The 23,825-nt window shown below is 34.1% G+C and overlaps 1 protein-coding gene across 1 annotated transcript in view; it reads left to right on the top strand.

Annotated features, from left to right (window-relative positions):
• SMCHD1 (structural maintenance of chromosomes flexible hinge domain containing 1) overlaps positions 1–23,825 on the top strand; it is a 144,605-nt gene that overhangs the window by 93,989 nt on the left and 26,791 nt on the right. Inside the window, exons 28-37 of the mRNA XM_021707416.1 lie at positions 437–555; positions 2,811–2,978; positions 6,550–6,675; positions 9,109–9,188; positions 9,422–9,579; positions 10,931–11,046; positions 12,393–12,457; positions 16,037–16,124; positions 16,772–16,903; positions 18,581–18,733. Of these exons, the coding sequence (XP_021563091.1) occupies positions 437–555; positions 2,811–2,978; positions 6,550–6,675; positions 9,109–9,188; positions 9,422–9,579; positions 10,931–11,046; positions 12,393–12,457; positions 16,037–16,124; positions 16,772–16,903; positions 18,581–18,733 (1,205 nt within the window). The remainder of the gene's footprint in view (positions 1–436; positions 556–2,810; positions 2,979–6,549; positions 6,676–9,108; positions 9,189–9,421; positions 9,580–10,930; positions 11,047–12,392; positions 12,458–16,036; positions 16,125–16,771; positions 16,904–18,580; positions 18,734–23,825) is intronic.

Here is a 23,825-nt window from a genome sequence, read left to right as displayed (position 1 = left end):
TGGGGCAAGAGGATCACCTGAGCCTAGGGGTTTGAGGCCACTCTGGGCAAAATAGTGAGACCCAGTCTCTCAAAAAAAAAATTTTTTTTTTTTAACGAGAAGTGTAAAGTAAATGTATAAATGGATTCCTACTTATTTTTTCTTATACCTAGAAAATTGCATAATAATAAAATATTGTCTTCAAATTTTTCATGGTAAAAAAAATCTGATTAACATTAGCATCATGTTAAATATGTAATTTAAATGTATTTAGGTACATTCTTGATTTTTTTTTGGTAGTAAGTGTAGAAGAAATGAGAATAATCATTTTATACCAAAAAATTACTTAGTAAGTGAACAAAAAGTAAGTTTCTAAGCATATTTTTATTGTGTATTATAGATATTTATGTATTTTATTAAAAAGATAACACTAAAATAAAACTTCCCTTTTTTTAAGTTATAATAATTACAGATCAGTATGGAAATCAGATTCAAGCATTTTCACCAAGTTCTTTATCTGCTTTGTCAATTGCTGGGGTTGGACTTGATAGCTCAAATTTGAAAACTGCTTTTCAGGTATGGCTACTTTCTGTACCATTATTTGGTTCATACCATTGTTTTATGTATAACAAAAAGTTGGGGAAAACTAAAATAACTAGTTTGATTTTAGTTTTTAAACTGTGAAAACTCATGAAAGGCATTTAAAAAACTCTTGTCATGAAAATATTTAAATATATGCCAAAATAGGAAAATAAGAGTAATTCTTTTTCCCATTATTTAACTTCAGCAATCACCACTTCTCTTACCATATGATTTTGAAGCAAATTTCAGAAATACTATTTCATCCATAACTATTTTAGTGTATACATACACATACATATATATAAACATACACACCTAGTTGTAAATTGGTAGTTTTTCAATTAACTGTTTAAGTAAAATTTCTTAGTGCTTAAGCCCTGTATTTACAGGATACTGAGGAGAAAACTAATTTTTACAGTTTGCAACTGTGCAGTTAGTTCAGGTTTGAAAAATAAAAATCCTGGTATAATTCTTTTAGTTTAAAATGATCAAGCATGATATACTCAGAGAGTTCAGAGACAGCTTTGAGGGAACGGACATGCTAGAGGTAGGTCATGCCAGGCCAGAGCCGGTGAGGAGAGATCACCTCTTAGGTCTAAGGAAGTTAAATTCATTTAGAGCATCTAATGGTTTTTAAAACTGTTCATCCTTTGAGAGCTTCAATTTCACTTTTTCTTCACAGGATAATCACAGGAATTGCCTCCACGCTGCCCTTTTTAACTGGAATTTCTATCTCCACTAATGTTAGGCTATTGTTTTTCGATTTTCAGAGCACCACTTTTACTGCTGAGGATCTTTGAATGATGTTTTGTTTCCGGTACAATGATAAAGTCTCTTCTTTGACTTTTAGCTTCTTCCATTATCTATATCTATTATTTGTAAATGCAATTTCATTTTCAAGATTTGAAATAAAACCAGTACAATTTCCAACATGACTTTAAAAAGGAAATCACCTCTTCAAAAGGATTTTTGTTTCTTTCATTATTAAATGTGGAATCCTAAAATAGGTTTTACATAGTTTGAACTTCATGCATTTTGCTAATGGATATCTTTTACTTTGTTTTGCAAATAGTAAAAAATTTCCCTCTGTTCATCAGGGTTTAGAATCGATTAATTTTGATTATTGTACAGTGTCTTTTTCTGTAAAATGTTCTACAAAAAATTGTTTCAGAACATTAAATATGAAGTTTTATCTCTGATTTTAAAATTTTGATAAATTAGATTTGTATTTAGTGGAAATTCAGGATCATTAAATCATTAAGGATTGCTGTAAAAATGACCTCTCACAGAAACAAAGATTAGAATATCACATGTTCTCACTCATATAATGGACCTTGAACATCCAATGCAATACTATAAGAAAATGACTGACGGTACTGGGAAACTATGGGGGGGAGGGGGATGGGATTAACAGTAGCAAATATCTGTCGGGGGATGAGAAAACACCTCTTATCAACAGGGTGCCTGAATGAAACGTAATTGTACACCTAACCCTTAACTGTACCCCACAAAACCATAATAAAAAATACTGATTAATGAAAAAAAAAAAATGTCAGTTCTACAGCACTGTTACCAGTGTGGAATCAGTTTGTATCATTTGTTTACTTTGCGAAGATTATAAACTGGTTCATTCCCATTAATATGATATATTTGGCATTATTCTAAGTAACAAATTGAGCAGTACAAAGCTTCTGCACTTGTGGAAAGCATCTTATCATGAATAGGGTATGCAGTAGATAAGAAATAAGTGATAAGAAGGAAAATAAAGAAGGGACGAGGAGGATAGTGTGCCATTAAGGAGGGTGGTCAGGGAAGACCCTACTTATTAAAGTATCATTTGCACAAAACTAAAGCAAAACCATGTAGATATCAGTAAAGAATGTTGCAAATACAGGGAAAGAACAAGTACAAAGGCTTTTGGGGTGGAACATCTTGGCTATTTATATAGCAGAAAGGAAGCAGTCAGTATAAGGAAGAGGGAAATAGGAAAAAATAGGTAAAAGGACACAGCCAGAGCCTTTCAGATCTACCCATCCCCCACCTCCTGAAAAAAAAAATTCATTTTCTTCTCTCTTGAAAATAAAATGTATGATATGTCACAAAATTTATGGGTGCAACTTATTTGCCATTTATGTTACCCAGAAACACATCTGTATACCCATGGATTAATGACAAAACATTTTCTTTCATTTTTCTGAAAATTAAGCAATATTCTCTTGTCTTTTCTCAATGTACTTTTTCCTCACTAGGAAAACACACAAAGTATAAGTGTAAGAGGCATCAAATTTATTCCAGGTCCTCCTGGAAATAAGGATCTTTGTTTTACTTGGCGTGAATTTTCTGACTTTATTCGAGTGCAGCTAACTTCTGGACCTCCAGCTAAACTTCTCCTTATAGACTGGCCAGACCTAAAAGAGGTAAGTAACTTTGTGTCTTGACTAAAAAAATGTAATTAATCACATGGCTTATTACTTTTAGATTGTCAGTGGATCAGAATAGGTATATTTGTTATTGAAATAACAACTAACAATTATAACAGTACAATAACAAGAGAGCAGGGTCATGTGAGTGTTAATACTTAATTCATTGTTGTGTCCTAGTTTGTTAACAATGTAGCAATTCAGATCTTAAAAGCCATGTTACAGAAAGTGTCATATGCATAAAAGTAAAAAGAATCATATAATGAACCCCCCACGTACCAGTTACCTAGTTTCAACTGTTTCTGATTTTTGCCCCTTTTGTTCTTTTCTCTGACACAAACTTTAAAACTTCTTGGCGGAGTTTTAAAAAGCATATTCCAAGCTGGGCTTGGTGGCTCAGACTGTAATCCCGTGCCTTTGGGAGGCTGAGGTGAGTGGATTGCCTGAGCCCGCGGGTTCAAGACCCGCCTGGGCAGCAAGACCTCATCTCTACAATAAATCAAAAAAGCAGCCGGGCGTGGTAGCGTGCGCCTGTAATTTCGGCTACTCAGAAGGCTGAGGCAGAAGGATCGCCGGAGCCCAGCAGGTCGCGGCTGTGGTGGCCCGGAGCAGCCACTGCACTCCAGTCTGGGCGACTGAGTGAGACTTCAACTCAAAAAAAAGAAAAAAAAAGCATATTCCAGACATCAAGTCATTGTATTCTTAAATACTTAAGTATGCGTTCCTTTGCAAGTGCTTAAATCTTACTCATTTTGCAAATGTCTGCCAAGTCTGTTGTTAATTTTTTGACTGAATTTTTAGAATTCTAATTTTTTAACATTTTTGACAAAAATAATACATATTTATAGTGTATAGCATATTATTTTGAAATACATATACATTGCGGAATGACTAAATTGAGCTAATTAGCTAGCATCTGTATTATCTTTTTTGTAGTGAGAGCACTTAAAAATCTCTTAGCAATTTTAAAGAATACAACATGTTATTAACTGTAATCATCATGTCATATGAATAGATCTTTTGAACTTAGGTCTCCAGTCTAACTGAAGTTTTTTATACTTTAATAGAATTCTAACTTTAAAATGCTCAGATTCTGGCATTTGGTTATAGTATAAAGGACTTTAACTATTGATATGATAGCTCACATTTTCTACAAAGGAAAATGAACTCATATAATCATGGTAGTAGATGAAATTGTCCTAGTAGAAGAGTGAGTCATCTAAAAAAGTTTATGTGCTTGTGCCTTAGTTTGAGATTGTTCTTTTTGGTTTATGAGTTTAAAAAACAGATAAAATGGTTATGACAGTATGCTTTAGAAAACAGTTTTTAAAATAATAGTTAACTAAAGGGTTTCCACTGAAAAGCCAGTACATTTATTTTTTCTGGGAGGACTTACAGAACATAAATTAACACATTTTTAAATACCTATTAATCCTAATAAAGAATTTGTTGTTTGACCTTAATCTGAAACAATTGTGTACTTTTGAGGTAGAAAAATCTTAATGTATTCATCTTTTAATATGATTTTTAGAGGAGGAATATAAAAAATGGCAGTTTGTTACCTTAATAATTTATTGTGAAATTTATTTGCAGATACCATAGTAATCCAGAAACTTTTAAAATAAAACAATTCATCAATCTATTAAAGATATGCTTATATGAAGATAAGACTGGAAAAGTGGTCACCTGACATCTAACTTTCTAGATTCCTAATTTAATTCCTGATGCCCTTCCCCACAGTGGATCTGAGTAGAAAAAGGGGAACTGGCCAGGTGCTGTGACTCATGCCTGTAATCCCAGCACTTTGGGAGGCAGAGGCAAGAGGATTGACTGAACCCAGGGGTTAGAGACGAGCCTGGGAAACATGGCAAGACCTCGTCTCTACAATAAATTAAAAAAAAAAATAGCTAGGTGTAGTGATGTGCACCTGTAGTTCCAGCTACTTGGAAGGCTGAGGTGGAAGGATTGCCTGAGCCCAGCAGGCTGAGGCTGCAGTGGCCATGAGCGTGCCACTGCACTCCAGCCTGGGCAACAGACTGAGACTCCAACTCAAAAAAAAAAAAAGAAAGAAAGAAAAGGGGAACTGATATAATATCTAAACATGAAGAATAGAAAAGTCATAATAATAATAACATAATATAATAAACACAATTAACATAATAACATAAATAATAGCATAACAATGCAATGCACATATATTATTCTTATTTAATAAATGAAACATTTTGAAATATTAAATAACATGCCAATATTAAAAAAGTGACAGATGGCAGATTTGTATTTATGAACATTTGATTTTGGAAATTTGCTTTGTTTACTATATCCCAGAAAACTTTATTATTAGCAGCTTGGACTACAAGTCATTTACTGAAAGATATCCTTTTAAAGTAGTTAGGAATCTTTTTAAAAGTTAGGGTGGCCTTTAAAGGTAGTTAAGGTAGACTTAATTGCATATGGTTGTTATGTGATTAAAAATAAAGTACTATTTGTTTACATTTGGAAACTGTCAGCACTTTTCAAAATCTAAGCTTTTTATTAACTTTGGTAGGTGGAACATAGCTGTAGCTGTGTAAACTTTATGATAAATAGGTATTGTAACTAAACCAATTCCAAAAGTCTTTTTTACCCCTTAATGTCCTACCCATAGCACAATGCTAATTTTTCTTCCCATTTCTAGAATATAATTTGGTAACCAACATTATTACCAACATAATTATAATTGCCTCAGATAAGAATGAGGGGTAGAGGAAGCAGAAGGATCAATCATTCTCAGTAGGGGAGAGATGGTAAATCAGTTTTCCTTTTCTGTTTTTCTTTTCCATCTTTATTTTTTTTTAACTTTTAAAATCTGACACAGAGGATTGGGTCTAGGTCAGTTATCTTGGTTAGCAATGTTCCCTTTGATATGCCCAATATTAACAGATTAGCAGCCAGATTTCTAGAATTACACAGCCTTACTTATTAGCTAGGAAAAAAGCAAGAAGCATTTTAAGTCAAAATAGAACATCAGTAAGTAGTCCTATTTAACCAAGTAGAAATGCTAGAAATCTGCATTACTGCTTAATGTACAAAGCCAAGGAGCTGAAACTTTACTAAGGGAGAAGCTAAACTACAGATTGCCCGTGCTGCATTTGAAAACCAAAGACAAGCTTCTGTTTCTATTGAAATCACTCTAGTACTTAAATAGCATTTCTATTGTATCACGTATTGTAAGTAATCTAAGATGACTTAAAGCATATGCATAAGTTATTTGCAAAATACTGTGCACTTTATATCAGGGAATTGAGCGTCCACAGCCTTTGGGATCAGCCGGGGTCCTGGACACAATCTCCTGTGGATACCGAGAGAAGATTGTAAATGTTCAAATGCTGTTTTTCCTTTTACCAAATTATTAGGCAGTTCATTTGTGACCGTTTAATTGGCTTTTGAAAGTTACTTTTATTGATGAAAGAAGCCATTTGTGAATAGAACAGAGATAAGTTAGGTGATCATTTTACAGGCATACATGTAATTATATCATTTTACCCAAATGTTTTAGTGTTTCTTAAAATATGTATATTCTTTTCAGTCTATTCCAGTGATTAATGGAAGAGAATTACAAAACCCTCTTACTGTTCAACTTTGTGATCAGTGGGATAATCCAGCACTAGTACCACATGTTAAAATAAGTCTCACAAAAGCAGGCAATTTAAAGGTAAGTTTTAAACTTCTTTAAATATTTTTCACTTAAAATTCTTGATTTCATTCTCATACCTTTAGATGTCACTTTTCTTTTAAAAAAAAAAAGTCTTATATAACCTTCATTACTGCTTAATATAAATCAGCCTAAAGATTTTTTATAATTATTTTGAGGAAGTAAAGTGTGTATCTAAACAGTACAATGAGAGAGACCAACATTGTATAGCTATGTCTATTGAGTGGTTATAATGACAATAGTGATTCTGCATAATCTGTATAATACAGTACTGGCAATATGTGCATTTCATATTAGGATGAGTAGATAATTAACACTGAAAAAGTAAATAAAGACAGATACCACAGTATCCTACAGTATGAGTTAAGGACCAGGTGTTATTGGGGAAACATACACGCTAAGGCTAAACAAAAAAGCATGTAGGTACCTGTCCTCTACTTACCTTATAGAGAGCTACCAGAGCCTGGGTAGAGCTCTTAAAGGCTATACTGGCATTATATTCTAGGGTAAGACCTCACTCCTCTGTTATTCTTTTTGTGGGGCAAGTATGAACATTGCCCTGTAAAGTTTGGAGACCAACATAGACTTGGCTACCAGAAAGTTCAAGATTCGGTATCAAGATGAGTTTGGGAAGCTGCTTAGAATCTAGTGCCTGGTGCAAAGTCGGAGGCTATCCTTCTAGGGGAAAGAAGAAAAGCTGCTGGCCTTGCACAGTTGTATTTTTACACATTCTCTTCTGTTTATTGAAAGGAATTCACTGGTCCCAGCCAGGTTGTTGCTGGGCAACCCACAGAGTCCCTGGGGTCTATTCAGACCATATTGAGTATCTCTCCACGAATTTTTTTTTTTTTTTTTTTTTTTTGAGTTGGAGTCTCACTCTGTCACCCAGACTGGAGTGCATGGCTGCTCCTGGCCACCACAGCTCAACCTGCTGTGCTCCGGTGATCCTTCTGCCTCAGCCTTCCAAGTAGCTGGAACTACAGGCACGCGCTACCACGCCCAGCTAGTTTTTTATTTATTGTAGAGATGCGGTCTCACCAAGTTGCCCAGGCGGGTCTCGAACCTGTGGGCTCAGGCAATTCACTCACCTCAGCTTCTCAAAGTGCAGGATTACAGGCTGAGCCACGGAGCCTGGCTGTCTCCACGAATGTTTTAATAAATGTAATGGGAAAGATCGTTGGTATGTAAAAATGGCGGTTCTCTTAGAATTAATTAGTTCAATCAGAATCCTCACAAGAATTTCCCAGAACCTGACAAGGTGATGTTAAAACGAATGGAAGATTAAGTGCCAAGAATATCTTGTGATACTCATAGACATATACTTGTTTTCATAATAAAGTGATCAGTCAAGGTTTTTAAAATTGTCAAATAAGACTGTGGTATTGCTGCCATAAAACCTGAAATACAAGACTTGCTTCTCTGGTTGAACAACACGGATTTGGTAGCCAGATGGGAGGTCTATTTTGAGAAAGGTGGGTTGAGAAACAGTGGACCAGAGGTTGTAAATGGGGCAGGTACAAACATAAGACTTTATCCTATCATTTCAATTACTCCTCTCATTTTTCCTTCTCTAGCTATTGCTTTTTCTGTCTGCATTTACTGTTATTACCTACATTTTAGGTTCCATTAAACAAAGATGGGTTTTAGGGTTTAGGAAAAAGTCTCATTTTCTGCTACTGTCGTCTGCAGATTCACTATTGTTCTGAATGTTTGCTTCCAGGAGAGTTAAACAGTGATTACTTTTAACCCCAAAATAAGGGTATGATTCTGGCTTCAGAGAGGTATCTATGAAAGGTTAGGAGACTCTTCGAAACCAATTATTAAGAAGTGTGGCTACTGCTTCTTAGTCACTTGAAAGTGAAAGCTTAGGTATCATTATGTATGTAGTATTGCAGCAAAAATCTGAAAAGCATATCTGAGTAAACATTCAAGAGAAAAAACATTCAAGAGAAAAAAAAAAAAAAGAAAAAAGAATGGAGATAGTGTTATGATCCTTTGATTTGAGTTTATGTGTGTGTGGTGCATATGTATTTCTTTGTATGGCCTTCCATACCTGCCCCAGCATTGGAATATACATTCAGTGTTTGTGTAAACAAACTTCATTTAATATTATCAGTGTTATTGAAACAGTGAGCATGCATTTCTGTATCTTTGTAACTGAGATACGTTGAATTATAGCTTATTGATCAAGATGAATGATTACTGTCCTTTGGATTATGTGTTTACACATTACATTGTTTTAACTAGTTCAAATTCAAGATTATGTGATTATTTATTACATTGTGTCAACTAGTTCAAATTCAAAAATTTTAGATTATAGACGTATACAAATGCAACTTTTAAAGGGGAAATAGCAGGAAAGAGCATTGTAAATAGAAGAACTTCATTGATCTTCAGAATATTCTCATTAACCCTTTTGTTTTTTGTTTTTAGCTCACACCTTCAAACCAACAGCATAAGACAGATGAGAAGGGCAGGGCTCATTTGGGAGTGTTCAGTGTTTTTGCCCCTAGGTAAGAGCCAAAAGTTTGGTAGTTATTGGTATTGCAGAGATTGCTTTTTCATATTTTGACTGAAGTTAAGAGTAATGACCATCTTTCTATTTAGTGTTAGGCAGGAGATGATGAAACCATGAATAGAAGTTGAGAGATTTTCTAAAAGAGTTAAACTTTGTGTAAATTGTCTCAGAGTTTTTAGGTTATAACTAATGTAATTTAAACCTATTTCCATTTTTTTGTTTTGTTAGGGGAGAACATATTATACAGGTTAAAGGCATCTATAACAAGAGTAACATAGAAGGACCTATAATTAAGTTAATGATTCTTCCAGACCCAGAAAAACCTGTTCGTCTCAATGTTAAATATGACAAAGACGTTTCTTTTTTAGCAGGGGGTCTTTTCACTGGTGAGTATTAAACAGTATTTAAATAAATCTGTAATGATAACTTGCCTTTTGTATTATTGGAATAAAGTATTCATCCTAGATGTTCAGCATGATTTTAAAAAATCATGCACGTAATTGTCTTTTAAATGGCAAATAAAATACATTTGACTTAGCAATGTCTGCTCTTATCCCCATATCCTACATTATTTTAATGTTGAGAATGAACTGAAAGTTCATACATAAACTGGTAATTAGTTCAGTTGGTATTTGCACATTCACTGAATTGTAAAATTCTGTAAAAGAAATATGAACTAAGTGGTAAAAACTATCAAGTTCTGCTGTATTAAATATTATGTTTTGATGCTATCTTAAACCAATGAGAACCAAGACTGTTTAGCTTAATTTGAGTGGAAATACATCACATCAGCATTTATGATTAATGAGATTCCAGGACAACACATTTACTAAATACCTGCTATGTTCAGGTACTATGCTGGGCTCTTAGTTACAATAATGAATATGACAGTTTTCAATGCACTAAGTCAAATGTAGAAGACAGTCAGATAAGCAAATAATTTCAATATAGTGTGTGTGGTAAGTACTAAATCAATAGGAAATGAGTTTTTGCTTTACACAGGTAATTTTCTAGAAGATTTCTGTTTTCTTAAAGAGGTGAATTCCTGTACATAGTTCTAAGTAGTGAATGAAGCACTCCAAAAAGTTCAGATTTAAAATTTTTAGCAGTGATTTTTGTTAATTTAGTTACATTTATATATAGCCTTATATACATCATGAAGTAGACTCTATGTACTTTGTATAAGGTTTTAAATCTGTTTGAGGGAGATAAGCTCTATTTCCTGCGATTAAAAAACTATGCCAAATTCCAGATGAATATTACAGATGGCAAATATCATGGAAATAGATATAATGATACTTTAGCTACTGTTGGCTGTTGAAAATCATAAAATAAAGTAAATATTCTTGGAATACATAAAGCATATGATATTGCGACCAATTAGTCTAAAGCTAAGTTGGTGCATACACATAGCATTTTTGGTCTTGCATGCTAGAATTTATGCACTAGCAGTTTGTGAAAATAAGGCAAGAAGATATTAGGAGCAAAGATGTATTTGTTAAATTTTTTAGAGAATTTAATTTCCAAGTTTAGCACTAGCAAGTTGTCTGTTATAATTAGTTAGTTTTATTGGTGAATTGTTGGAGAATCTTGGTTAAAGCATAGTTTTACTTTCTTTATCAAAATTTTATTATTAATATTTAAATAAGATGTATGCTTTTAATGAATACAATTATTTAACCATATTCATTAATTGAACTAGAAGAAAAATAACTTTTTAAATGTTTACCGTGACAGATTTTATGATTAGTGTAATTTCTGAAGATGACAGTATTATAAAAAATATTAATCCAGCACGTATTTCCATGAAAATGTGGAAACTGTCTAGCAATGGGAACCGACCACCGGCAAATGTAAGTCAAGGAAAGGATTTTTAGAAGTTAAAAATAGCTCTTACATTTAACTTAAAATTAAATCTAATTTATGTAAAAATACAATATGTATATATTTGAGAACTGGAAGTTAATTTACCCCATTTCTTGGGATTAAAAAAAATGACATAAGTGTATGTTTCAAGATTAAGTGTCGCTGCTATTGAAAAAGAGTAGCCTACATTGTGAGTTTTTGGATTTTTTTGGTTTTGTTTTTGTTTTTTTTACAGTCAGGCTCTCACTTTTCACCCAGGCTGGAGTGCAGTGGCACAATCATGGCTCACCTCAGCCTTCCAAGTAGCTGGAACTACAGGCACACACCACCATGCCTGACTGATTTGTAAAATTTTTGTAGAGATGAGGTCTTGCTGTGTTACCCAGTCTGGTCTCAAACTCCTGGGCTCAATTGATCCACCCTCCCAGAGTGCTGGGATTATAGGTGTGAGCCACTGCACCTGGCACATTGTGGTTTTTCTTAACATTTTAAGATGCTTTACACTTTAAAGTTATTTCATGTGAAGGACAATAGCATAAGGCAAAAGCCATTAAATACCCTGAGGGGATAATATAGAATATGACATAGCGGAGAGATGTGATTGATGGACTACACGGTAAAAGGTAGGAGAAGAGTTACAGGGTCTAGAGCAGTGCTTTCCAAAAACAAAAATAATTACACCTAGCAATTAAGCTTTCTAATAGCCACTTAAAAAGGTAAAAAGAAATAAGTAAAATTCTAATATTTTAACTAAATATGTCAAAAGTTACCATTTCAATGTATACTCAATATTTTAGATTGGTGTCTTGCATTTTAAGAGGCAAAAAAGTTTTTTAAATTTAGTGTGTAATTTACACCATAATCTCAATTTGGATCAGCCACATTTCAAGTGTTCAGTAGCCGCATGTAGCTATTGACTGCTGTGCTGTACAGTACAAGTCTGAAATCTTAAATTGAAAATTAAATCTTAAAGTTTATCAGAATCTCCTGATTTAATAATCCTCTTCAACATTTATGGTTCATTTTTAATCATTTGTTTTGTATACTAGCTTGCTTAATTTAGACCATCAGTATAATCAAGCTATTGTTACCTTAAAATAATATCACCACCATAGAGACTCATTGTGTTTTTTTAATACTAGATGTCTTTCCACTGTGACTGATCTCATGTCTTACATGAATTATAAAGATATATATGTGTATATGTATACTTGTATTTTTATAAATCCAAATGTGATCTGGATTCACAGTTCAGGTATGTAACAAGTTTTCATTTATTATGTTAAAGTTTATCATTTTCTCCTCTCCCCTTCTCTCTTACTCCTCTTTTTAGGCAGAAACATTTAGTTGTAATAAAATAAAAGATAATGACAAGGAAGATGGCTGCTTCTATTTCAGGTATTTCTCAATTTTTTTTCTTTTTTTTAATGCCACTTTTACTACAGAGTAATTCAACTTTGGAGGTATTTGTAGTCTCACCTAGGAAAAAGTAATCGTATTTTTGTCAAAATTTTTTTGGAAAAGATGTGTTTTGTTTGTTTTTAAACTTTGTAAATTGTAATTATATTAGCTTTTGAAAATACCAGAGCCATCAGAATAATTTCTTTATATTGTCAGAGCACTTTATAATTTTTCATTATACAGTAGATTTTTATAATTCCAAGATCTTATGAAGTGTAAAAGGAGGTTAGTCTAGCTTTCTTATGTGACTTTGAGCATGTTCCTTCTTCATTCTGGACCTCCATTTTCAAATCTGAAAAGATTATGTCTAAGGTTTTTTTTTAATTATCAATAGTGTCAAAATGCTTATTGTATTTGTTCAGTGCTTTTTCAGACTAACTGGTAAAGAACCAGTTTTTGTTCTTAATCTGTTATGGACCAGTGCTTTTTGTTTAATAAAAAAGAAAAAGTCTATTGAATGTGTACTTGTTATCGAGGTAGTCAGATTGCTATAAAAGTTTCTAAATACTGGGTTTTATAATTTTCTTATGACAAATCAGTAACAAAATGTGCAAACCAATCCCTGCCCTTGAACTGCACTTTGAATAATATTACCTTTAGTCTTGTAGGTATTTTCAAATTATTACATGGGCTGATTTAGACATCTTAAAAATTCTTTTCAGTCTGTTAAAGTATCTTTCAGTGTATGAAGTTTACTGAGGTGTGCAAAGATTTGGGTTATCTCATTGCGTTCCAAAATATGTAATTTGTTTCAATTGAATCTTATTTTAGCATTCCAGGGCATCATTTTGAAGGAATCTTTTACCAGTGTGCAGGAAAAAGGGGTTTTTAAAAAAAGAAGGAACCTTTCGGAAAATACTTAAAAATTAAATCACATATGTTTTTGGTACTATGGAAATGGTGGTTATACAACACTGTGATTGTATTGACTGCCAATGAATTGTACACCTTAAAATGAAAGTTTTATGTTGTGTGACTTTTATCTCAGTTTGAAAAGATCACATGTGTCAGTTACACATGTAATATAAAATATACTTCCATATATTGGGTATTTTTGAATGAATGAAAATATTTGAATTCCTAATGTGTTGTCAGTCACTATATTTGGGGCTCTGTATATAATCCTATTAAGTTTTTAAACTGTTTAGAAATTCATAAAGTACAAAAAAAAGACATACAAGTTTGTGTTTTCTCCCAAAGTGAATATCTATGTAACAGCTACCGAAGTCAAGATTGCCATCATCACAGAAACTCCACCTTGTGCCCTTCACAATTACTACCTCCTTCCTTCCTGCTGTGCATGTTGCACACACACTCATGTAGACACACACACGCACACATCACATAACCTCTCCTGACTTGGATATCTTTGGAATTCTGTTATCAAAGCATACATCCCTAAAATCTCTGGTTTAGTTGTGTCCATTTTTTAAGTTGTTCTTTTGTATATGACTTCTTTCATTCAGCATTGTGAGATTAGGCTATTATGTGGCGTACAGCTGTAACTTCATTCATTTTCATTGCTGTCTAGAAGTTCATTGTGTAAACACTACAGTTTTCCATTCTACTGTTAATGGCCGTTAGCATTGTTTCCAGTTTTGGACTGTGAGAAATAATTTTTTTTTTTTTTTTTTATAGCCAGCAATTCATTCTGTTACTTAGACTGGAGTGCAGTGGCAGGATCACAGCTCACCACAACCTTGACCTCCTGGGTTCAGGTGATCCTTCTGCCTCAGCCTCCCAAGTAGTGCCAGGACTACAGGCATGCACCACCATGCCTGGCTAATTTTCTTATTTTTCATAGAGATGGGGTCTCTCTATATTTCCCAGGCTGGTCTCAAACTCCTGGGCTCAAACAGCCCTCCCACTTCAGCTTCTCAAAGTGCTGGCATTACAGGCTAATAAACCTACTAGGTTTATCTTTTATCAAACTGTTCACTTCTGATTCTTACTGAGAGAAGTTCTCTTTATTATGAATTGACATTAAATTTCATTATCTATTGTGGCAACATGTGATAGTTTCCTTTAACTTTTAATATGGTGAATTAGAGTACATTAGTTTTCTGAATGTTTAGCCAGCCCTGCTATTGCTGGACTAAACCCAATTTTATATGTTGTATTATTTTTATATATTGATGGAGTTGTTTTGCTAATATTTTGCTTAGACTTTTTACATCTACATTAATTACTGAAATTGTCCTACATTTTCTTTCTTATACATTCTTCTTAGTGTGGTCATTCCTATAAGAACTAAAAGAGACCAGGTGCAGTGGCTCACACCTGTAATCCCAAAAGTTTGGGAGACAGAGGCGAGAGGATTGCCTGAGCCCAGAGGTTCGAGACCAGCCTGGGCAACTTGGCAAACCCTCGTCTGTACAATAAATTTTTAAAAATTAGCCGGGTGTGGTGGTGCACACCTGTAGTTCCAGCTACTTAGATGACGGAGATGGAAGGATTGCCTGAACCCAACAGGTCAAGGCTGTGATGGCTGTGAGCGTGCCACTTCACTCCAGCCTGGGTGACAGAGTGAGACTCCAACTCAAAAAAAAAAAAAAATCTTAAATGTGAAATTCATCTCTCAGGGCTGCCATTCTGTCTTATATTCTGCTGAGTTATTTTTTACTTTACCTTTTGTTAACTCTTGAACGTCTTCAAGAAAATGTTTTTTTAAGTATATAACTGTTTTCATCAATAAGTGTTGATCTTCCACTTGGATACCAAGGCCTTGTTTTAATTCTCAGTATAATGTTCTTAGGAATTACCCTGCTAGAGAAAACAGCATACAGAAAAGTTAAATAATTTTCTTCAAGTTTGCATAGATGTAGTAGTGCTAGCATTTTAATTCAGATATGTATTCAAAGCCTATGTTCTTTGTACTACATTAATCGTGTGTTTTGAAAATACGAATGACATGAAAACTACTTTAGGGATCATGAACCATACTTCAAATATCAAATATGATGGATCATAGAATATCATTTATATTTTCATTATGGTAAAGTATAACCAAACAGGCTAGTAAGCTTACCTTTCATTAGGTAGTACTGAGTGTCTTACTGTTAATTAAGTCACAGTAAATACCTTGTTATATTTAAAGTCAAATATTTAGGATAGTACTTGAATGGAAAATAAAGTCACAAACAAGTTCAGCAGGATGTCCTATCATTTTGAAATATAAAACTATCAGTTGGAAATTTATACTGTAGAAATGAAGCAAAATGTACTTGACATATTATTTAGCATCTTTTGTGTGTTTACTTTCTCAACTTTCTATTTCTATTCTTTTTGTTTTACATAACCAGGACCTTTGTTCTGGATGTTTTGTAAAAGAATGTACAGATAAGAGGGACCTGGGAGTAAGTAAGAAATATTTGTTGAGTGAATAAAGGTGAATATAATATTAGTAATTCTTACTCATCTACTTCTTGTGGAAGCAACAGAAATGTTGATGCTTTGAATTCCTTCCCATTTTATTTAAAAATTGTCAATGGTCATATCTCTTTCTTTTTAATTTAGGGATAAAACAATTCCTTATAAAGTGGGGACATATTGTATCCAGTTTGGTTTTATGATGGATAAAACAAATATTCTCAACAGTGAACAGGTTTGCTTACTTTCTTTGTATAGCACAGTTATATTTTTTTCCTTGATCCTGCATTAAAGGAAACAGCTTTACATTTTCTCAGTCTATGAATGAGATATATTGTTTTGCAGTAAATTAAATATTGGATGCAAAGTATAAATAATTTGATTTTTAGGAAAACTAGAATAGAATATATTTAAATTTGTTCCATAATTTGACCTGATGAAGAAGTCACATTTTCAGCTCTTTTTGTATCAGAGACTCAGTAAGCATTTTAATATAGCATGGTAAAGTTTTTCATATTAACCATACATGAAAAAATGTCAATAACATTTCAGTTAGTAGAACTCTAGATAGTGATATTCAAAGTAGTTCTAACATACATCATCTACATTTAATATTGCACATATATTAAATTTTTTTAATTGACTATATTTTTAACGCCTTTAAGTTTGTTCTTAGATGTTTGTAAACATTGAAAATGAATTTGACTTGCCTTTTAGCCTGAATTTTAAGCAAACTGATTGCTTTTAGGAGATTAGTGGAAATACATTTTAGCAGGTAACTTTTCATTGTATTTTGCATATGCCAGTATTATGTCTTCCCTTCCTCTTATATACTAAAATATCAATATACTGTTAATGAGAATGTGTCTTTTGTTTTGTAAGGTTATAGTTGATGTTCTGCCTAATCAGCCTGTGAAGTTAGTTCCTAAATGTCAACCACCTACGCCAGCTGTTTCTAATGTGCGCTCAGTTGCCAGTAGAACTTTGGTCAGAGATCTGCATCTCAATATCACGGTACTGTTGTGTTGATTTTCTTCCAAAACTACAAAGGGTAACAAGAAGTTATCTCTGATTTTAGGCAGCAAAATTGTTATTTTAGAGTCAGATCAATTATTTAGTTTAAGGTTATAGGGAAAACTTGTGCAGATAAATTAAATATTTATAAACATCTTTGTATTTGAATACAAAAAATGCATGATATTGTACATAAAATGAATCCAAATGTACTAAGAAGAATGGACTGAAAATACAGAAATCTCCTACCTTTTCTTTTTTTTCTTTAAGAGACGGGGTCTCACTCAGTCACCAAGGCTGGAATATAGTGAAGCTCACTGTAGCACAAGGGATTTCTCCCACCTCCGCCTTTCTTGAGCAGCTGGGATGACAGGCACACATCACCTCACCCAGCTAATTTTTTCTATTTCTTTTAGCAGTGGGACTTACTATGTTGCCCAGATTGGTCTCGAACTCCTGATCTCAAGCGATTCTCCCACCTTAGTTTCCCAATGCACTGGGATTGCAGATGTGAGCCATCGCACCCCACCACTACCTTTTCCTAATACATATCTTTGCTCCCCTATTCCATGTATATATTGTGAATATATGTAAACTATATTGATTCCTCAATATCAGTTCACTGAAAGAACAGAAATAGGTAGTTAAATATTTTTAAGAGATCTGCTCTGATGACTGATCATAGTTAAGGAAGAAAATTAGAACTACTCAAGGCTGCTGATTTCCTAAGAAGTAAGCAGCACCACAGATGCTAAAAAATATTAACAAAAACATGTAAACACAGTAATGGGATTTCACCTTTATGGAAAATTTGGCTGATGGGTTACTTAAGTATTTTCAGTTTATTTTCCTGTTTTTGACAAATAGTTCTTCCCCAAACATCTTATTGGGGTAAACAGTGCCATGGAATTACTATAAGGATCTTTGCATCCTTATAAGCACTAAACATTGAAGCATATAGGATATTTCACACATATAGGTCTATTGCTTTTCAAATATGTACAGATGCTGCTGGAGTTAATAAAATAATTAAAAATCATTACACATTCATAGTATCTTTTTATTCATTTTCACATTGATAGATGCTAAAAGTACATTAAAAGATGACATTTAAAAATGGAAGTCCTTGTAATTTAGAAAGGTCAGAGCCATTGATGTAGATGGAAGTCTCTGGTTCTTGTATGGTTTCTAGAACTATTTCCTGCCTATGGAACACTTAAACTTACAACTGAATTCTGTGCTTAATTTAAGAAGGATCAGGGCTGGACAGTGGCTCATGCCTATAATCCCAACACTTTTGAGAGTCCCAGGTGGGAGAATTGCCTGAGCCCAGGAGTTTAAGACCAGACTGAGCAACATAGTGAGATCTCATCTCTACAAAAAGGTAAAAAAAAGAAAAATTAACCAGACGTGGTGGCAAGCACCTATAGTCCCAGCTGCTCCGGAGGCTGAGGCTGAAGGATTGCTTGAGCCCAGCAGTTTGAGGCTGCAGTGAGCCGTGATCACTGTACTTCAGAGTGAGACCCTGATTCCAAAAACCAAAAAAAAGGATCAGGATAGTTTAATGATTGGGGCTCTATAAAGTACATGTCTCATTTCTAATTTCTGTATGCTCTTCTCTGGGTTAATCTTATAACCAGTTCTTCTAATTAGTTATTTTTCATTGTTTATTTTAAGGATGAATATAGCAATCCTACTGGAATTGATTTGGTTGGCACAGTAATAGCTTCCATTAAAGGATCTAATGAAGGCGATGCTGACACCCCACTCTTTATCGGGAAAGTTAGAACACTTGAATTTCCCTTCGTGAATGGTTCAGCTGAAATCACGGTAAATTTTTTATTATTTTTTGGTAAACAAAATTTCTGTATTTACTATTTTAAATCACTGTATTAAGATACCTTTTGTAAGTGTAGCTATGAAGATGTTCTAATCATAACACTAAGTTGGAAAGTCAGCTGAAATATTTTGTGATTTTACTCTAAGCTATCGTGAATTGAAACCAGGATCATTATTACTATTAGAGAGACTTTCATTTTCTTTATGGATTGACAAATAGCTTTCTCTCATGCTAGCGGTTTTTTACTTTTGTGACAATATGTTTATGCTTCACTGAAAACCTGCCATTATGTGTATAGAAACAGAATAAAATGTAGCCCAGGTAAAATTTAATTCAATAAATTATCTTTATAAGTCACTTTTTTTGTAAAATGAAAATAGGTTTATTTATTTTTTATTTTTTTTTAATTGGAGTCTCACACTTGTTGCCAGGTTGGATGCAGCAGCATGCTCAACGGCCACTGCAGCTTCCACTTGCTGGACTTAGGCGATCCTTCTGCCTCAGCCCAGGTGGAAGTACAGATACTGGAACTACAGATGCACGCCACAACATCTGCCTAGTTTTTTGTGATTTATTGTAGAGGCATGGTCTCACCAAGTTGCCCAGGCTGGTCTCGAATCCACAGGCTCAAGCAGTCCTCTCACCTCGGCCTCCCAAAGTGCTGGGATTACAGGCTGAGCCATCACGCCCGGCCAAAATTAGTTTTATTTGTATTTTTAAAGTACACAGTGCAAGGACCTCCATAAATAATCACAATATTGTTTCCCCTCAGAGGTAACGGTGATTTAATATATAACCTTCCAGAGTTTCTGTATACACACTAATGCTGCCTGCATATCATGAGTGATGTGATGTATACATATATTGAGAGGGTGTAAAATTTCAGTAACATCATAGAATTGTATCTTTATAAAAATCTGATATATTTCTTCATCAGTAAAAATAAGCCTGCATCATTTAATTAATGACCACAGTTTATATGCTCAATCCTTAGTGCAAATTTAGTTTTTTCCCAAAGTTTGTTTTTATCAGCATGCTTCCATCAGCTTTCTTTTGTGTACAGTCAACCCGTCCATTTCCATGGATTCCACATCAGTGGATTCAACCAATTGCAGATCAGAAATTTGTGGGGGGAAAAATTACATCTGTACTGAACACATAGAGACTTTTTTCCTGTATTTTCAGTATTCCCTAAAGAATATATCAACTATTACATAGCATTTACATTGTGTTAGGTATTCTAAGTAATCTAGAAAAGATTTACCGTGTATAGGAGAATGTTCATGGGTTATATGCACTAAAAAATAAATAAATAAAGGGGCCAGGAACAATGGCTCGTGCCTGTAATTCCAGCACTTTAGGAGGCAGAGGTGGGAGGATCACTTGAGCCCAGGAGTTCAAGACCAGCCTGGACAACATAGTGAGACCTCGTCTCTTAAAAAAAAGAAAAGAAAAGAAAATAGATTATATGCAAATACTACACCATTTTATATCAGAGACTTGAGCCATCCATGGACTTGGGTATCATGGGGGATACCCAAGATACTAAGTAACCCATAGATACCCAGAGATGACTATTTATCCTTTTGCTTATACTGATTATTCTTTAAGAGACTTCTGGAAGCAGAATTTGTTGGAGACAGTGTAGGCATGTTAAGCCTTTTGATAGTTATTGCCAGTTGCTCTTTAATTTATTTCTCCACCAAAAGTTTATGTCTATCTTTATATTAACAGCACTAGATATATGAACAGCTTAAAAAATTCTAACTTAATTTCCTATTTTAATATTTTAACAAAACATTTTCTTTGTTATTAGTAAGTTTGAACATTTTTTGTTTCTGATCTTTGTAGGATTGTCCACTGATCTTTTCTTTTGGAATATTTTTGTCCACTGACCTTTTCTTTTAGAATAATTTTTAAAATTATAAAAGATATTAATGTTCTTTTACATGTAAGTACTTCCTGAGTTTTTAAAAATATTTTTATCTCTGTTTATTGGAGGGGCAGGTTATATTCTAATATTCTTTTTTTTAAGCAGGATTTATTGAGAGGACAGAAAAGCTCCCACAGTGGGAGGGGACCCGAAGAGGTTACCCATATTCTAATATTCTTATGCTTATAATATTTGTGTCTGGATTTTGTTGACCCTTTTTTAAGTTCATTAATTTTCTTGATATCTTTAGTGAATATTTCTTCTTGTACTAATAAATATGCAATGTTACTTTTTCGTGTATTTTTGTTTTTTTAAAAAATCTAATCCATTGCTAATATCATATTGTTTTAATAGCTTAAGCTTGTAACTGGGAGCTTGCCAGCTGTATCTGACATTGAAAAGTTGTCAGTTGGTCTTATAATGACTAACCAATACAGCGTTTTCATTTTAATTAGTTTACAGCTTTTAAAATTCTGGAGTTTTTATATAAAAACTTGCATTTCTGATTTACTTGGAGAACTCTAAAACTCTGGCAACACTGAGCAGGGATTCTCTGATGCCAGCCACATGCTAAGCCCAGTGACTGCTCCTCTTGGTGCATCTGTTTTCCAGTCAGCAGCATCTATGCCACTTCTTTTTATTTCTTGACATTGAGGACCAATGTCAGTTGCCACTTATATTCACACTTGTTCTTTTATTATAGTGGAAAATAAATTGAAATTTTCTTGTGTCCTAACAAAAATTAGGTAATGAAAGCCACATGTTGAAAAACAAAGCAGGGGAGGGGGACATACTTAACATGCAGAGTGGGTTTATGTTGGAAGAATACCCCTAGACCACTTTACCTGTTTTCTGTTTATCTCCTATCCCACCCCAACTCCTTTACCTGTTTTCTGTTTATCTCCTATCCCACCCCAACTCCTTTACCTGTTTTCTGTTTATTTCCTATCCCACCCCAACTCCTTGAAATTGCTAACCCTGCTGTATATAGTTTTGCGGTTAAGACACTGCTAATCTCCAGCAGCTGCATATAAAAATCTCCTCTTCCCGTCATGCATATAAACTTCCTTTTACCACTAGAGGTCTCTGATATCTCACTGAATACGTAGAAAACTTTCAAGTCCTTGGCTCCTGCCCCATATATTGATTTAGTATGTTTGGAGCAATGCTGTAGAATCTGATTTTTTGAAAGCAGATGATTCTTATCATTAAAGTTGAGGAAACACTGGCCTAGAACACAAACAGTATTTGTCAATGTTCTACATTGTTGCTTTATTTAAAATTATTATCTAAATTTGTAATTGCTCGAGTTTGTTAATTGTGTTACCCAGATTGTCTGTATTATTTGCTTTAGGAGCAGAAAATTTCTGATGGCTGTGACTAAGTTTCATTCTGATATGCGTTTGTCCATTTCTCATACACCAAATTCCCACTTATATTTGGATCCAGTTTTAGATTCTTCAGTTCTCTGCATTTCTATTATTCTGTTTATCCTTTTTTCTTGATGGCTAACTGCACATCAAGGATTACAAAGTATAAAACTTTGACACAGGAGAGTCTTTAAACAAGACATAAAGGAAAATATTATATTTAACATAAGCATATATATATATATATATATATATATTTTTTTTTTTTTTTTTTTTTTTTTTAATTGGAGTCTCACTCCGCTGCCCAGGCTGGAGTGCAGTGGCACGCACGCTCACAACCACCCCAGTGTTGACTTGCTGGGCTCAGGTGATCCTTCCACCTCTGCCTTCCAAGTAACTGGAACTACAGGTGCGCACTACCATGCCCGGCTAATTTTTGATTTATTGTAGAGACGAGGTCTCGCCAAGTTGCCGGGCTAGTCTCAAACCCACAGGCTCAGGCAATCCACTCACCTCGGCCTCCCAAAGTCCTGGAATTACAGACTGAGCCACCAAGCCTGGCCATAAGCATATCTTAAACAGAATTAAAAGAACCATGATGCCTGTAATCCCAGTACTTTGGGAGGCTGAGGCGAGTGGATTGCCTGAGTCCGCAGGTTCAAGACCTGCCTGGGCAATTTGGTGAGACCTCGTCTCTATAATACATTTTTAAAAAAATTAGCCGAGTGTGGTAGCGCTCGCCTGTAGTTCTGGCAACGTGGAAGGCTGAGGCGGAAGGATCGCCAGAGCCCAGTAGGCCGAGGCTGCAGTGGCCGGGAGCATGCCACTGTACTCCAGTCTGGGTGACAGAGTGAGACTCCAACTCAAAAAAATAAAAAAAAGAACCATGATAATATGTTGATAATTTATTGGCAGTGGGTGATGAGTACACAGAGCACAGAGGTTTATTATCTGATTTTGCAAAAGAAAAAGGAAAAAAAATTGAGGTAGTAAATTGAGGAGACATAACTATTTCTCCATGTATAGTCATGCATCATTTAACAGGGAATATATTCTGAGAAATGTATCTTAGGTGATTTTATTGTTAGGCAAATATCATAGGGTATGTTTACACAAACCCAGATGCCATATAACCTGTGTATGTAGTAGGCTATATGGCATAACCTGTTCCTCCTAGGCCACAAACCTATAAAGTATGTACTTGTACTGAATACTTTAGGTAATTGTAACCTAATGGTAAGTATTTGTTTATCTAAACATAGAAAAAGAACAGTAAAAATACAGCGTTAGAATCTTATGGGACCACTGTTGTATATGCATTTTTTCATTGACAAGAATGTTATGCAGTGCATGACTTTATGTGTATATACATATGTTTAGAGGACTGATATATTAACCAGATTTCTAAAGCCTCCTAAAGAACCATTTGCAAGTCAATAAGGAAAAAGACAAACCAGTAGAAAAATAATTGGGCAAAGAATGTAAGCAGGCAATTAATGGAAGAGAAAGTATAAATGACTCATAAACATAAGAAACATGACCTCAGTGTCACTAAGGGAGATGTTAGTTAAAACAGTGACTTGTTTTTTCATCTCTTTTTTTAGAAAAAAAGATGTGATTGATATTAAGTGTTGGCCAGCGTCAGGGGAATTGGGTACTCTCATACATGACTGATGAGAGGATAAATTGATGCTGCTTCTTTGAAAGGAAATTTGATACAAGCCTATTAAACTGTGCTAACTAATCACTATAGTTCTCATTATTCATCCTAGAAAACAC

This window comes from Carlito syrichta, unplaced genomic scaffold (assembly GCF_000164805.1).
Source record: "Carlito syrichta isolate Samal-C Ts95f unplaced genomic scaffold, Tarsius_syrichta-2.0.1 Scaffold317479, whole genome shotgun sequence".
Lineage (NCBI taxonomy): Eukaryota > Metazoa > Chordata > Mammalia > Primates > Tarsiidae > Carlito > Carlito syrichta.
The sequence above is the reverse complement of the archived record's forward strand: the minus strand, read 5'-3'. Positions and strand labels throughout refer to the sequence as shown.